At 39.8% G+C, this 15,072-nt stretch overlaps 1 protein-coding gene across 20 annotated transcripts in view; it reads right to left on the bottom strand.

Moving 5' to 3' along the window:
* Positions 1-15,072, bottom strand: part of RBFOX2 (RNA binding fox-1 homolog 2) — a 261,344-nt gene that overhangs the window by 178,299 nt on the left and 67,973 nt on the right. For all 20 annotated transcript variants that reach the window (XM_060164660.1, XM_060164663.1, XM_060164661.1 and 17 more), the window contains exon 2: positions 5,500-5,550. In XM_060164660.1, the coding sequence (XP_060020643.1) occupies positions 5,500-5,550 (51 nt within the window). The remainder of the gene's footprint in view (positions 1-5,499; positions 5,551-15,072) is intronic.

Raw genomic sequence — 15,072 nt, 5'->3', positions numbered from 1 at the left:
TCATTTCTTTGCCACCAAACCAAATGAGTATGACAGAAAATGCATTTGCTATTGCCCATGGATCCCAATCAAAATAAGTAAAAGCCCTGAAAGTACATTTGCAAAAAACTGGACAGAAAATAAAGTCCAGGGCTTCCCTGGTGGCTCAGTGGTTGAGAGTCCGCCTGCCGATGCAGGGGACGCAGGTTCGTGCCCTGGTCCGGGAAGATCCCACATGCCGCGGGGCGGCTGGGCCCGTGAGCCATGGCTGCTGAGCCTGCGCTTCCGGAGCCTGTGCTCCGCAACGGGAGAGGCCACAACAGTGAGAGGCCCGCGTACTGCAAAATAAATAAATAAATAAAATAAAGTCCATTCCAGGGATAACAAAGATAACTCGTTAGAAAAAGGGAAATTAAAAATTCTCAAGAAGAAAGAAAATACTTTGGGGAAAAAAATCTCTTAGGTCATTTAAAATCTATACTCTAAATTAGAAGTAAGGCTGCTACTCCAAATTTAAATCCCTAATTATCCAAGTCACATCTGTCAACTTAAACATCTCCTCTGATATTTCCATTCTGGGGGAATCACTTGAGCATGTGTATATAATAGTTTTCAACATACTTTTAGAAAAGCGAAGGAAAAAACTTTTTAAGGAGCCACTGACTAGCATTTAAAAAATCAGAGTCTAAAACTGTGACATTAATCTTCTTTACATTAAAGATGCAAAATTATAAAAGGAAGGTTTATTTCACTCCTCATGGGCCTGTTTTTCGTGACACTCCCAGGAAAGCAGTGTTCTCCAATCTAAAGAGCAAATCACAATCATAGTCCACAGTGCTGCTGGCAAGCAAAATAAGTGAATAAAATACAAAAAGATAAACTGTAGACCACAAGCTACTTTAACAAACAAAATGAAGGAAACTTGATAGAAATAAGTTATGCAAGGGGCCTCCAGTTCATGTGAAGACTTTCCAAGCTGTTACATTCTCCAAAGATTCCATAGTATCTTATCTTGCCACACGAGGAAGAGAACATCCCCATTCAACGAGGAGAGAACACTGACAGAAGAACACAAGACGGAAATACAAGACATGGAGGCTGAGAATCCAGGACTCAAGTCTCACTGTGCCACTAACTCTGTGACATGGGGAAATTCATTTAAAAGCCTCTGGTTTGGTTTTCTTAGCTACCAAATAGGGATAATAAAGCCTGACCTTTCTAGCAGAGCTATTGTGAAGATCAATACTGATACATGGAAGCATACACTGTAAACTGCAAAATTCCTCACCAACATTAGTTTTCATAATTTACTAACATTCCTGGTTCCATAGCTGATGCAACACCTGAACCCAACCAAGAGTCTGTGCTCTCATCTCCAATGTGAATGGCAACGCTTCATGTCCACAGGTCAAGTGTGGGAAATGCACCGTGCCATAGTCCCAAACCTGATCACTCCAGTTAAGGGAACACTCACTGTATTTCTTTAATCATAGCTAGGATGACCATACATCCCATTCATCAAGGTTTGCCTGGGACTGCTTCCACATCAGCATCCCTTTTCTCTCTCAAAAGTGCCCCAACTTGAATGATAAACTACACAGTCACCTTAATTACAGCAGACACAAGTTGTGGCACCAAGAGGTGACAGACAAGAGGCGAGCCTTAGGACTCCCCTGTACTGTCCAGAGCCCCCTGAAAGCCATTCCAAGTCAACGAACAATATGAGCAGAGACAGTAAGTTTGCTGTGCAGAACGAAGGCCCCTTCTAAGCAGACTGCTGCTCCCAGGTCCCTCCCAAAGAAAAGCTCTGGAGCTAATGCACACAAACATTCTCTCAGTTAGAGAACGTTACAAACCACAAACTATTCCAACCTTAATCAACACTTGGGAACTCTATCATAAGCATGTGTACACACACACAGATCACAAAGAGATGGTCAGCTAGGAATCTAAACCACTACATTGTGTCATCAACCTAAAATCCTGCATGGCCTTAGTAAAGCATGCAGCCTTTCTGAGCTGGTGTGCACTTCTGCTAATCTGGAACAATGTTTGTCTCCTCCACTTGCACGGAGAGACCACATTAGCAAGCACAGTGACGGGCTTGGAGTGTTTTATAAAAGCAATGGATTGCCATCCCATAAAGCCTGTTAACTAGGAAAGAAGGCTGAGGTGACCTTGCATAAAAAAGGAAAACCTCTACAAGGTGACAGGTGGTTTCTTTTCCCCCTCCTTTCCTTCGCAGGTCTTTTTTTTTAATCTTTTATTTCCTTTATTTTATTGATTTATTTTTGGCTGTGTTGGGTCTTCGTTGCTGCGCATGGGCTTTCTTCTAGTTGCGGCAAGCAGGGGCTACTCTTCATCGCGGTGCGCAGGCTTCTCATTGCGGTGGCTTCTCTTGTTGTACAGCACAGGCTCTAGGTGTGTGGGCTTCAGTAGTTGTGGCATGTGGGCTCAGTAGTTGTGGCTCACAGGCTCTAGAGCGCAGGCTCAGTAGTTGTGGCGCATGGGCTTAACTGCTCCGCGGCATGTGAGATCTTCCTGGACCAGGGCTTGAACCCATGTCCCCTGCATTGGCAGGCGGATTCTTAACCACTGCGCCACCAGGGAAGCCCCCTTCACAGGTTTTTAATTCAAATGTGTTACCAGGGGTGTATGTAACAGGGTGGAAAGGGCCACCGTAACAGTGAAATACTGGCCCACTTAGTGCTAAGGAACTTTGTTGTTACAATTTTTAACCAGGGTCATGGACTCCTAGATTCATAAGTTCAGTGTCAAGGGATCTATGAAGCCACCAAATGATAAATAAGTAAAGTGAGTGAGCAGGCATACTGCACATGACCCCATTTTCCCTTTGTGAGTCAAGAATCCCCAGTATAGAGGACCCTCAACAAATAGAGGACAAATTTCAGTGCTTATTCAGCTGCTAACCTGTATTGTTACCTTGGATAAGTCACTTTAATCTCTGTGTGCCTGTTTCCTTATCCTTCCCAAGGAAATACTTGCCTTACCCATTCAAGAGGTGGTGGTGAGGATGAGAAGAGAAAATATTTGATGAAAGCTCTCTGCAGTGCTCAAAAGATTATCATTTTTATCTCTTTTAAAATCACCATTAGATGCTAATAGAAATCCTGTCTGCGTATGGTTCCTATCTATTTAGAAAAGAAACATAAAAGAATAAGGAAAAGCAAATAAAGATTCACACACTCCAAATTCTCCTTCACCCCAGTCTCTGGTTCCTGGATTTGCCGAGCCAAACCACTCTGCGAAGATGTAAAGATCACAAGTTCAGTTTCTGCCCAACTCGGGCTGCTCAGTGACCAGTGTTTCACACTGATAAATGCCTCCCAAACCTCAGAGCATGAAGTGAGAGTTCACAAGGTCAGGCACATTAATTAGCAGGACTCATTTGGATTCTGTATTCATCAAATGCAACAAGCAGCTATTCAATATTCGCCTGTTTGCACTATGCTAAGGTCTCTAATTCAAAGATCCAGACAGAAAAACAAAATAAAGCCCAAGAAAATAAACTAAAATAAACCGTCACCATCAGAATGTGCCTCTATGTAAATTAGGCGGCTATAAAGCACAGCAAAAGGGTCTGCATAGGCCTACAGCAGAGACAGTATGAGTAATGTGCAGGCTACAGAAGTGGGTCTGGCTGCAAAAGAAAGGAAAAACAAAGTAGTTCCAAGCAGAGACTACTTTTTTATGCTTTAACAAATTCCTCTTAATTCCTTTTGCTTAATTCCTTATTGATCTGTAATCCCCAGAGGAAGGACACAGCATTACACAGTACTTCTTCAGATTCTTTTAAACTCATTAAGTCTATTCCCATACTTAACTTTGATTAGTTTTACCTTCCTATATCTAAAATAAGCCTGTATCCAAAATCAGCAACATTTGATAAGTAAATGTCTGCATGAGTATATACAAAACTAGATCCAGAGACTGACCATGGTCCCTTACGTTTTAAGGGTCCTAGGTAGAAAGTACACGATGAAAGAGAAAATAGCACTTGTTTTAAAGCAGCCCATAGGATTGTAGTTTTTGACCTTGGCTACACAAATCACCTATAGGAATTCTAAATATCTGAATGGCTAAGCCCCAATCTTAGACTCACTCAATCAGAATTGTTGGGGGCTAGATCTCCAGGCAACAGTATTTTTTCTGATATATGGCCAGGATATAGAAATACTATCAAAGGACATAAACTTCACAGCTTACAGAAGCTCTATCTAGGGCAGATCCAAAGCAGAAAGAAATAAAATAAAGACCCTCTATATTCTCTTTAGGTTTGGGGTAAATGACCGTATCTTTCACCAAGAGCTTCCATAGGACAATCTTCAATTCCGACAATGATGATCCCACTGGGAGATGAACACAGAGATGAGCAGCATTTTCTCTCCCCCCTTTTCTCCATACCCTACCTGGGACTAGTCTGATGCCAATACAACACCAAAAATACCAGAACTGGGCAAATACTCTCAATCTGGAAGGCCCTCAAATAGGTGACTATTGATTATGGGGCCATCCTAGTTTTTTAAGATCAGCTTCAGGGTTTTGATGAGATTTAACTAAGTTCTGGAAAGGGGAGCTATGTCAACCCTTTGGTTTAGCACTCTGATGACATATCCCTTGGACAAGCCTAATAATGGTGGCTTTTTTTGGACAACCCTATAAGGAATGGTGGATAGACATTCAAAGATATAAATGATGGCTAGAAATTGAGAGATGTTTCTAGGAGTTACCATTTTAAATCTCCTGAAGAAGATCAACATCCCCAAATAGCAAAGAGGTTAGGTGTCTTAAGCCACACCATTTCTCTGAGGCAGCCAAGCCTGTTCTACCCTAACTCTGTGTCAGCCTCACCTGCTCCAAATGGCAAAAGGATAGGGAAAGCATTTTACACACTCACTTAAACCATACCGAGGGTGTCCTGGCAGGAAACAGTTTTGCTCTAACCCACAATAAAGCCTGGGCTTTTTCCAATCATCCTCCCTATCTAACAAAGAAAGGCAGCAGAAACTTCCCTCTCTCAAGAAAGTCTTCCCTGATTAAAACCATAAGGCTGAATTCCCCCAGGGAGGAGAATGGAATTTTCTTGTTGCAGATTATTGCAGGGACCCAAAAAATCTGTGCAGGCAGGGGCTAAGTGGCTGGGAATAAAGAGACAAGTCCAACATTTAGAATTATGAGACATCAAGAAAACCAGGTTAAAAAATTATCATACAGCCTGGAGAAGAAAAAACAAAAGCAATTACGACTGTACCTGAGTGACTTTCCCCCTATAATATCCACAGTTTCAATAATGTGATTATAATATTTTTAGGGTTAAGAAATATATTTTATTATATCTCTAAATGTAAATCCATTGCTGAAATTAACCATATCACTCTCCAAAATAAATAATTTCAGGAAATGCTCTCTATCATAGCATCCTTAGATAAAACACACACACACACACACACACACACACACACACACATATTATCTGAGTTATAAACAGCTTATACCAACCTGGCTGTCCCGTGCTGGGAATCCATGATAACCTGGGGTCAGAGGCTCGTTCTAAGACAAAGGAAAGAAAAGAAAATCATAAGACAAAAGAAAGTGTTGCGAATCATCAAAATCATCCAGAATGATCAGACATAAATTCCTCCACCAGTTCCTAAGGTGTTCTACCTAACCATATACATCTCTCAGTTTAGCACGTATGATATCAAAAAAAACAAATAAGAAACAGTATTTGCTTAGGAGCACTATTCATAAGCACCATGTTCCTCCTTGTACAGCTAAATCTGTTTCCTTCTCCGTGTATCTCAAACAGAGCGCTACTGGGATTTGGGGCAGATCAATTCCTAACTTCACACCGTGGAACTCTAGTATGCCCGGCCCTTAACTTCTAAAAGCCAGTAGGCTTTCAGTGTCCTGAACACTAGGACAACCAAAAACTTCCACACATTTCCAAAAGTCCCCTTGTTAGGAAGGAGACAGTACCACCCCTACTCAGAACTGTCTCTTGACCTGGAGAAGTTTTAGTCCCTCCCCTCTATCAATCTGCTTTCCTTCAGTTCTTTTAAACCTAGATGAAAGTCTACCTCTGTTCCGGACTTCCTCTACCATCCTACATCATCTTATGAACTCAGGTGACTCCTAATATGTGTAGTAAGTTAAAATTTACTGGGTTATTTGTACAATTTACTTTTTATATTATTTATAATTTAATATATCTTCTTTTTGTAAAGGTGTTTCATACTGAGTGTCTCATCCTCACATTAACCATTAAATCAAGATCTCTGGGGCTTCCCTGGTGGTGCAGAGGTTGGGGGTCCGCCTGCCAATGCAGGGGACATGGGTTCGTGCCCCGGTCCAGGAGGATCCCACATGCCGCGGAGCGGCTGGGCCCGTGAGCTATGGCCGCTGAGCCTGCGTGTCCGGAGCCTGTGCTCCGCAACGGGAGAGGCCACAACAGTGAGAGGCCCGTGTACCGCAAAAAAAAAAAAAAAAAAGATCCTTGAGGGCAAAAATGATAGCAAATAAAAGCTACACAAACCCTAATTTAATACAATGTCATACAATATGAGCACTCACTTATGGCTTACTTGACTCATTCAATTATTCAGTCAACATATATTGAATACCTAATATTTTCAAAGTAGTTTAGATGACTGACAGAGTAAGTCAGTAAAACAAGCCCCTCGCCTTCAAGGGAACTTTTAAATGGGAGGAGATACATATGCACACAAAGGTGTAAATGAGAACACAGTGCTTTCATAGTTTTTCCAAGGTACTCAACACAGCTATCTGAAAGATATGCATCCTCTTATTCCATTCCTACTAGCAAAAGAGTAAGTTAAGAAGAATTTTCCTTGATAGGATCTTCGTTTATGACGAGAGTAAACCTGCCACCTGACGGTACATCTGCTTTCATTACATCCATATCTTTGTTGATCATCGAAAGTCCATACTCCTTTCAAAAACATGAAAGCCAGGTGTCAACTTCAGCTCCCTGCACAGACCCCATGTCTTGTTCATCATCGTTTCCCCACAACCTAGCACAGTGTCTAACACATGGTGGACATTCAGAAGAATGTGTAAATAAATAAATGAGGTTCAATAACCAGAAATTATTAGGCATTCAGTTGCTGACTCAATCACAGACAACCCAAGTTCTCCTTTTTTTCCTAAATCTCTATTTTAGACATTTATAAGTTAAGTCTCCCTAAAGAGAGTACACCAAAGATAACTGCCTTTAAAAATTATAGATGCCAAAATGATCCCGAGAAAGAACAAAGTTGAAGGACTCACATTACAAAGCTACAGTAATCAAGACAGTATAATACTGCCTAAGAACAGACGTACAGACCAATGAAGTGCAACTGAGAGTCCAGAAATAAACCCTTGCAGTTACAATCAACTGAGTTTTAAAAAGGGTGCCAAGAAAAGCAATGTTAGAAAGAATAGCCTTTTCAACAAATGGTGCTGGGACAACTGGATATCCCATGTCAAAGAATAAAGCTGGAACTCTATCTTACACCATATACAAAATTAACTCAAGATAGATCACAGACCTAAAATCATAAAACTCTTAGAAGAAAACAAAGGATTAAACCTTCATGACCTTTGGTTAGGCAATGGTTTCTTCAATATGACTACAAAGACACAAATGACGAAAAATAGATAAGTGGACTTCATCAAAATTTAAAACTTCTGTGCTTCAAAGGACACCATCAATTCTGGGGATCTAATGTACACAGAGTGATTATAGTTAACAATACTGAATGATACACTTGAAAGTTGCTAAGAGAGTAGACTGTAAATGTTCTCACCACAAAAAATAAATAGTAATTATGTGACATGATGCAGGTGTTAGTTACAGCTATGGCGGTAATCACTTTGCAACATATAAATGTATCAAACCAACAAGTTGTACCCATTAAACTTATACAATGTTAATGCCAATTATGTCTCAATAAAGCTGGGGAGGAAAAGACACCATCAACTAAGTGAGAAGACAACAGAATAGGAGAAAATATTTGCAAATCCTTTGTCCAATAAGGGGCTTGTAGTCAGAATATAAAAGAACTCTTAGAAAGACAACCCAAATTTTTAAGTGGGCAAAAGGTGCGAACAGGAAGTTCCCCCAACAGGATATACAAATGGCCAATAAACACATAAAAAGATACTCAACACTGTTGGTCATTAGGAAAATGCAAATGCAAATCAAATGAGATGCAAATGAGATGACACTTCACACCCACTAGGACGGCTATAATCAAAAAGTCAGACAATAACAAGTATAACAACAACGTGGAGAGACTGGAATCTCATACATTGCTGTTGGGACTATAAAATGGTGCAGGCACTTTGGAAATAGCTTGGAAGTCCCTCAAAATGTTAAAAAAGAGTTACCATGTGACCCAGCAATTCCACACTAGGTATAACCAAGAAAACTGGAAACATACATCCACACAAAGCCTTGTACACAAATGCTCATAGCAGAATTATTTCATAATAGCCGAAAAGGTGAAATAATCCAAATGTCCATCAACTGATAAGTGGATAAGCAAAGGACTGTATATCTATAACTGAATATTATTTGGCAATAAAAGGAATGAAGTGCTGATACAACAAAGATGAATTTTAAAAACATCATGCTAAGTGAAAAAAGCCAGAGACAATAGGCCACAAATTATATGATTCCATTTATATGAGATATTCAGAAGGGGCAAATCCATGGAGAAAGAAAGTCGATTAGTAGTTCCAGGGACTAAAGGGAGCAACTGCCAGTGGGAACTGGGTTTTACTTTTGGTGATGAAAATGTTCTGTAATAGTGATGATGGACTCACAACTCTATGATTTTGCTTAAAACCACAAAACACTAAAAACACTTGAAAAGGGTGAGATTTACGGTCTATGAATTATAGGTCAATAAACCCGTTATTTAAAAATAATAATAATAGGCAATGTTGGCTGGCTATTTTCATACAAATGAGACACATGCAGCTTAGACCATAACAAAAAGAACAGGGCTCCTTCCAAAATCCCCAAGTGCCTTGTTTGTTCTGGAGTCTATACATTTACTTCAATACCACTCTCTACAGATTTTAACAATGATGATGATAAACGTGGTAATAACCACTAGATACTGAGCAACCAATCACGCGTGGTTTCAGGATGGAGGGGAGGAGTAAGAGAAAGTGGCAAGGAGAAGGAGATAATAAAGCACAGATAAAAGGTGGAAAAGTCAAGCTTTCAACCCAGGTCTGTTGGACTCCAAAGCCCCTGTTCCTCCCGCTTTATCAAATTCTCTAATAACCATTCCATATTATTCCTTTACAGTAAATTTCAAGATTGTCTGAGGAAGGAATTATAGGATGAAGAAAGTCATCAAAAACACCCAAAAGGGGCTTCCCTGGTGGCGCAGTGGTTGAGAGTCCACCTGCCGATGCAGGGGACACGGGTTTGTGCCCCGGTCCGGGAAGATCCCACATGCCGCGGAGCAGCTGTGCCCGTGAGCCATGGCCGCTGAGCCTGCGCGTCCGGAGCCTGTTGCTCCGCAACGGGAGAGGCCACAACAGTGAGAGGCCCGCGTACCGCAAAAAAAAAAAAAAAAAAAAAAAACACAAAAGCATCACTAACAAAGATTTGTCACTCCCAGAGACTATCCCATGTATAGACTATATTCTTGAGTTCAACAATGCAGAAAACTTTTTTTAAGGAAAAAAAAAAAGTACATTCCTACAAGCAAGTATTGTCAAAAACTTTAACAGCAAAGACAGATATAACAGGTACACAGAGATGTGCCAGAGGAAACGGACTTCCCCCTCCACCTGCTCAGCAAAGTAGTCCTCCTTTCTTCCCCATCGCTCACCCGAGGCTACCTAGAACTCTCCAGCACTCAGACACGAGCCGCCTCTCTCAAAGTGGACTATACTTAACGACAAAGGTTTGCTTTCGTTTTTAATTTTACCACGTATATATCTGTCCCTTCAAAATGCGTGAACTTTGCGTGTTTTTGAATTTTATAGAAATGAATCCTATTGTATAGCAATTTCCTTTTTTCTCATTTTATGAGATTTATCTCCACTTATGCATGTCACTGTATTCACTAATTTTGACTACTGCTTAATATTCTATTTTATGACTATGTCACAATTTATTTAAACCCCTCTTGTTTTCCTGTTAATAGATATTTAAATTGATTCCAGTTATACTCACAAACCACTGCTGCCTGTGAACATTCTTTTAGAGTTGAGGTATCACTTTCCACCCATAGACTGACAAAAATGAAAATGAAAATATGACAAATTGGCAGGAAGAAGAGTAAATAGATATCTTCACATCTAATAGTAGGAAATAAGCATATTGGGACTACTCTTTTGGAAAGCAATTTGACAATAATTATTAAAATATTAAATACTCATACCTTCTTGTAATTTCATATCTCTGATCTCTTTACTCTAGAGAATCACCTGAACTTATGCTCAAAGAAGCATGTGCAAAGATTTTTCAATGCAGTGCTGTTTGCAACAGCACTGTAGTCAGAATATAAACTAAACTAAAAAGCACCTCAATAATAGGGAAATAGTGTTATCAACTACTGTTGATATTGTTGACTATTCAACATCCTCTGTTAAACTGCAAGTGTTTTAAAAGGTAAAATCTCAGTGAACTATCTCAAGTCATATTAAATGACAGCAAGAACAGTCGGTGTGCTATCCCTTTAAGTCACAATACAAAAAGAGGTATTTCTACATGCATATAGAAAAGTAAATAAATGCACAGAGAAGATCTAGAGGGATATACAACAAACTTCTAACAGTGGTTCCCTCTAGAGAGAAGAATAAGATCTGTGGAAGGTCGAGAGGGCATGCTTTATCTGAATTATTTGAATTTACAAAATGTAAAATTCATGTATTACTTAGAGCATAAAAAAGAACCAAAGAAGTCACTACTACCAGTGTTTTATAATGTACAAAACACCTTCACATAATCTTATTTAGACGCAGAAAATAGGTTTTATAACCCTCATTTTACAGATGACAAAGCTGAATTTCAGAAAGATTAAATGATTTGCTCAAGGCCAAATAGCTAATGATAGTGGCTGAGCTGCCTTCAGACTTAGGTCTTTTAACTCTATACCCAGTACTTCTGCTACTTCATGACAACTAGTTCAAACCAGTACTGGTCCTGGTAGAGATTACTATGATTGTCTAAAAACATGCAGATCTGAGTTTTTAATCAGTGAAGAAATAATAACTGAAGGTTATTATTTTTTTAAATTTTTATTTCATATTGGAGTATAGTTGATTAACAATGTTGTATTAGTTTCAGGTGTACAGCAAAGTGATTCAGTTATACATAAATAATTGAAATTTAAAGCAGACATGGAATTACAAGGCAAGCTAATGGAACAGATGGGACAGAAATCAGATGTGTTAAACTCCAAAGAGGAAAGGCAGCTATGCTGCTATAAGCAAGAGTTATTGACCTAGTAAGACTGAAAGACTTAGAAACTGACTGCCAAGGCACAGAAGCTGCTCAAAAATAAAAATAATATATAAGAAATAAAATACCAACCGTAAGAATTTTACTACAGAGATAGCAATGAAACCTGTTTAGAAGCTTCTGGTAAGTGAATGTGTGAAAGAGTAACAGAAGGATCCTTAAGTAACTGGAAAATACAGCAACTGTGATGGATCGTGCACATACAACGGACACTGAAGGAAGTGAAGACAAATATTACCTGACATTTGTATTCTTCACTAGCTGCTTAGAAGCTCCCATTGCACCTATGTTTGAAAAATCCATTTACGCAGAAGAATCTTCATTCATTCAGTAAAAGTGGATTGAACAACTGCTCTATGACAAGTGCAGTGCTGGTATCCCTGCCCTTGAGGAGCTGTGAGTCGTAATAATTATAAAATAATGTGATTGATATCATAACTAACATCTATAAGAAGAACGACGGGACTCTAGAAGATCTTTTGGAAAAGTGTGTATGGGATTTGGGGGTGCGGGGGAGAGTTGAGTGGCTAACAGCCTCTAACCTCTTATTGGAGGACAAGACCTCCACACTGTGATGGATTGATGCATGCTGAAAAGACACAATGGATTTTAAAGCCACTTTTCTAAATGCATTCTGAAAATCATCAACATCATTTCTAAATGATTATTTAGATATACATAATGGGCCGATATATTTGCCCATTCCAAATGAAAATTACCCAGAATACTGCACCTGGGAGGTACAATAGAAAAGAACTGTTTCCTTAAGCATTTAAAAAATACAGTTAAAATAGAGGTACTAAGAGGACTTAACAACACTGAAAATCAAAAAAGCCCTGCTTTCGGTACAGAAATATAGCAGTGATATAACATACTAGCAGGACTTCCCTGGCAGCACAGTGGTTAAGAATCCGCCTGCCATTGCAGGGGACACAGGTTCGATCCCTGGTCCGGGAAGATGCCACATGCCACGGAGCAACTAAGCCCATGAGCCACAACGACTGAGCCTGCACTCTAGAGCCCGCGAGCCACAACTACTGAGCCCGCGTGCGGCAACTACTGAAGCCCGTGCGCCTAGAGCCCACGCTCCACAACATGAGAAGCCACTGCAATGAGAAGCCCGAGCACCGCGCACCGCAACAAAGAGTAGTTCCCACTCACTGCAACGAGAGAAAGGCCACGTGCAGCAACGAAGACCCAACACAGCCAAAAATAAAATTAATTAATTTAAAAAAATAACATACTAGCTATAAATCCTAAGCAATATCAATAAAACACTAACTGAGGAGCCTAGGGAGCCTAGGAGCCTCTGCCATCTCCCTTGGTTTCACCTACTTAACAGGTCATGTGTTCAGCGTCCAGAGATTTATTACAAAAGTATTTCTTATTGGCTTCCATCAATGATGAGGGTTGTTTAGGAGCAGGTGCAGAAAACTGGAAATGCACAAGGAAGTTACACCAAGCAATTAGAAAAAAAAATTTAACCCACCCTATTGTTTTTCTTTTGTGTCTAACAAAATCAAACCCATTTCACAAAATGGAAGGGGAAGAAAAATACTGAGAATGGAACAAAATAAATTCTTGCCACCATGCAATTTGGGGAGAGGAAAGTAAAAGGAAGCAAAGGAAAGTAAGAATGAAGATGTCCTCTAACAAACAAAGCTTGGGCAATGGTACAAGCCCAAATTTTTCACTGACTTACTCCCAACTGAAAATTAATTTCACATTACCTTACATTTAGCAATGGAGGGAAAGACTGATTTAGACCATAATGGCTAGGGGGGAAAAAAATCAAATAAAAAAAAAATAAAAAGCAAAAGCAAATTCCCAGGGTATTTCATTACCTTGTTTTGCAGCCCAAGTTACTGTTTTTCAAGTAGTAAGCCTACTTTTGAACAGGAACATGGAAGGGAACACCACAGGAACTGAAGATGTACCTAAGTTCCCATGCTATTACGTACAAAAACAAATCCTAGCAACAAGTAGGGTCAGGAAGAGAGACTGCTTAGCAACCACAGGACATCATTCCGCATCCAAACCATACAGGGTTCAAGGTACCCAAAGATAAGAGGGCTTACAAGGGATATGAATCTGGTAGTATCTAACAACACAGGCCCAACAGAAGGTGCAATGGGTAACTGGTAGACTAAACTTTCACACTACAGTAGAATAAAATAAAACATAGGGTAATTCGTCCCACCTCCCCACCAAGAAAACTGACAGACAGTAGCTCTTCGTTACACTCACCACTTCCACCCCAAATACCCCATCTTTTTTTTAAGAGACAGCTCACTTTGGGGGTGCTTTATCTCAGCCCTAAGGATAGCTGCTGTTACAAATTAACTTTATACTAATGATATATTATCATCTATCAATCATATTATTACATTATTTTATATCTATTGTATTACATCTGCTATTCCTTAGAGTTCTCTTTACCTCTTACAATCCAATCCCTTATTAATTCAATCTGCTGCTATAGTAAACAATTCTTTATGTTAAATTCCTTGTCTAAATTACTTATAGTCTCTTTGTCCTGATTGGACCCAGATTGGTACAGATGAGCTGAAACAAAATGCTAATAGCCACTTATTTCACACAGGGCAGTCATTGTGCTTCATGTTTTCTATACGTTATCACTTTGTATTCTCACTAAAACTCTGTAATATATCTCTCAATATTAAGAAAACTGAGGCTCAGAAAATGATGCAATTTGTCTACAATAATGCAAATCCAGGTTGGTCTGATACTCAAGTCCCTGCTGGTTCCCTACTATAGCATTTATTTTTCTTCACAGAACCTAGCAACACTTTTTAAAGAACTCAACATCTATGTACGGGAAAAGAATGAACAAAGCAGTCCTGGCTGCTATACTTAGAAAGGGCAGTTTGCTGGTTGGCCTTGACTGGTGCCTGGGAACTTAGATATCAGGAGGGTTCTATTCCCAGAACTGGTAAGAGTGGCTCACTGTGCCTAAACTGTGCAAACAATACGGTTTATGCCGAACACTGCTTTCCTCCTGGGAGTCTAGAATTTGAGCATGTGCTAGGTACAGGGTGCCTACGTGAACAACCCTTCCCAGCCGTGCCCCAAAAAGAAAAATTTCAGCGCTAAGCCTGATGAGCTTCCCTGGTAGACAACACTGCCACCACTGGCTGAAGGAAGTAAGCACATCCTGTGTGACTCAACTGCAAGAGAACTCTAGGAAGCTGGAGCCTGATTTCTTCTGGACTTCACCCCATGCAAATTTTCCCTTGGTGATTTTGCTTTGTATCCTTTCACTGTTATAAATCATAGCCATGAGTATGTCTATACAATGAATTCTGTAAATCCGAGCAAATCATTGGAGCTGGGGTAGTCTTGGGGACGCCCCCCCAATACTGCTTATCACATGCCAAGTATTTTATTAAATGCAGAGGATACAAAGATGAATAGGGCCTTTGCCCTCAAGGAATTTTACAGTCTATTTAAATTTCCCTTCTTTCACTTCTCTGATCTTCACTTCTTAGTCTGTTTGCCACTTAAAATAGATTAGATACATCTCCCTAAGCTAAATTTCATTCTTGGCGCTGAAATGA

This window comes from Lagenorhynchus albirostris, chromosome 11 (genome assembly GCF_949774975.1).
Source record: "Lagenorhynchus albirostris chromosome 11, mLagAlb1.1, whole genome shotgun sequence".
NCBI lineage: Eukaryota > Metazoa > Chordata > Mammalia > Artiodactyla > Delphinidae > Lagenorhynchus > Lagenorhynchus albirostris.
The sequence above is the reverse complement of the archived record's forward strand: the minus strand, read 5'-3'. Positions and strand labels throughout refer to the sequence as shown.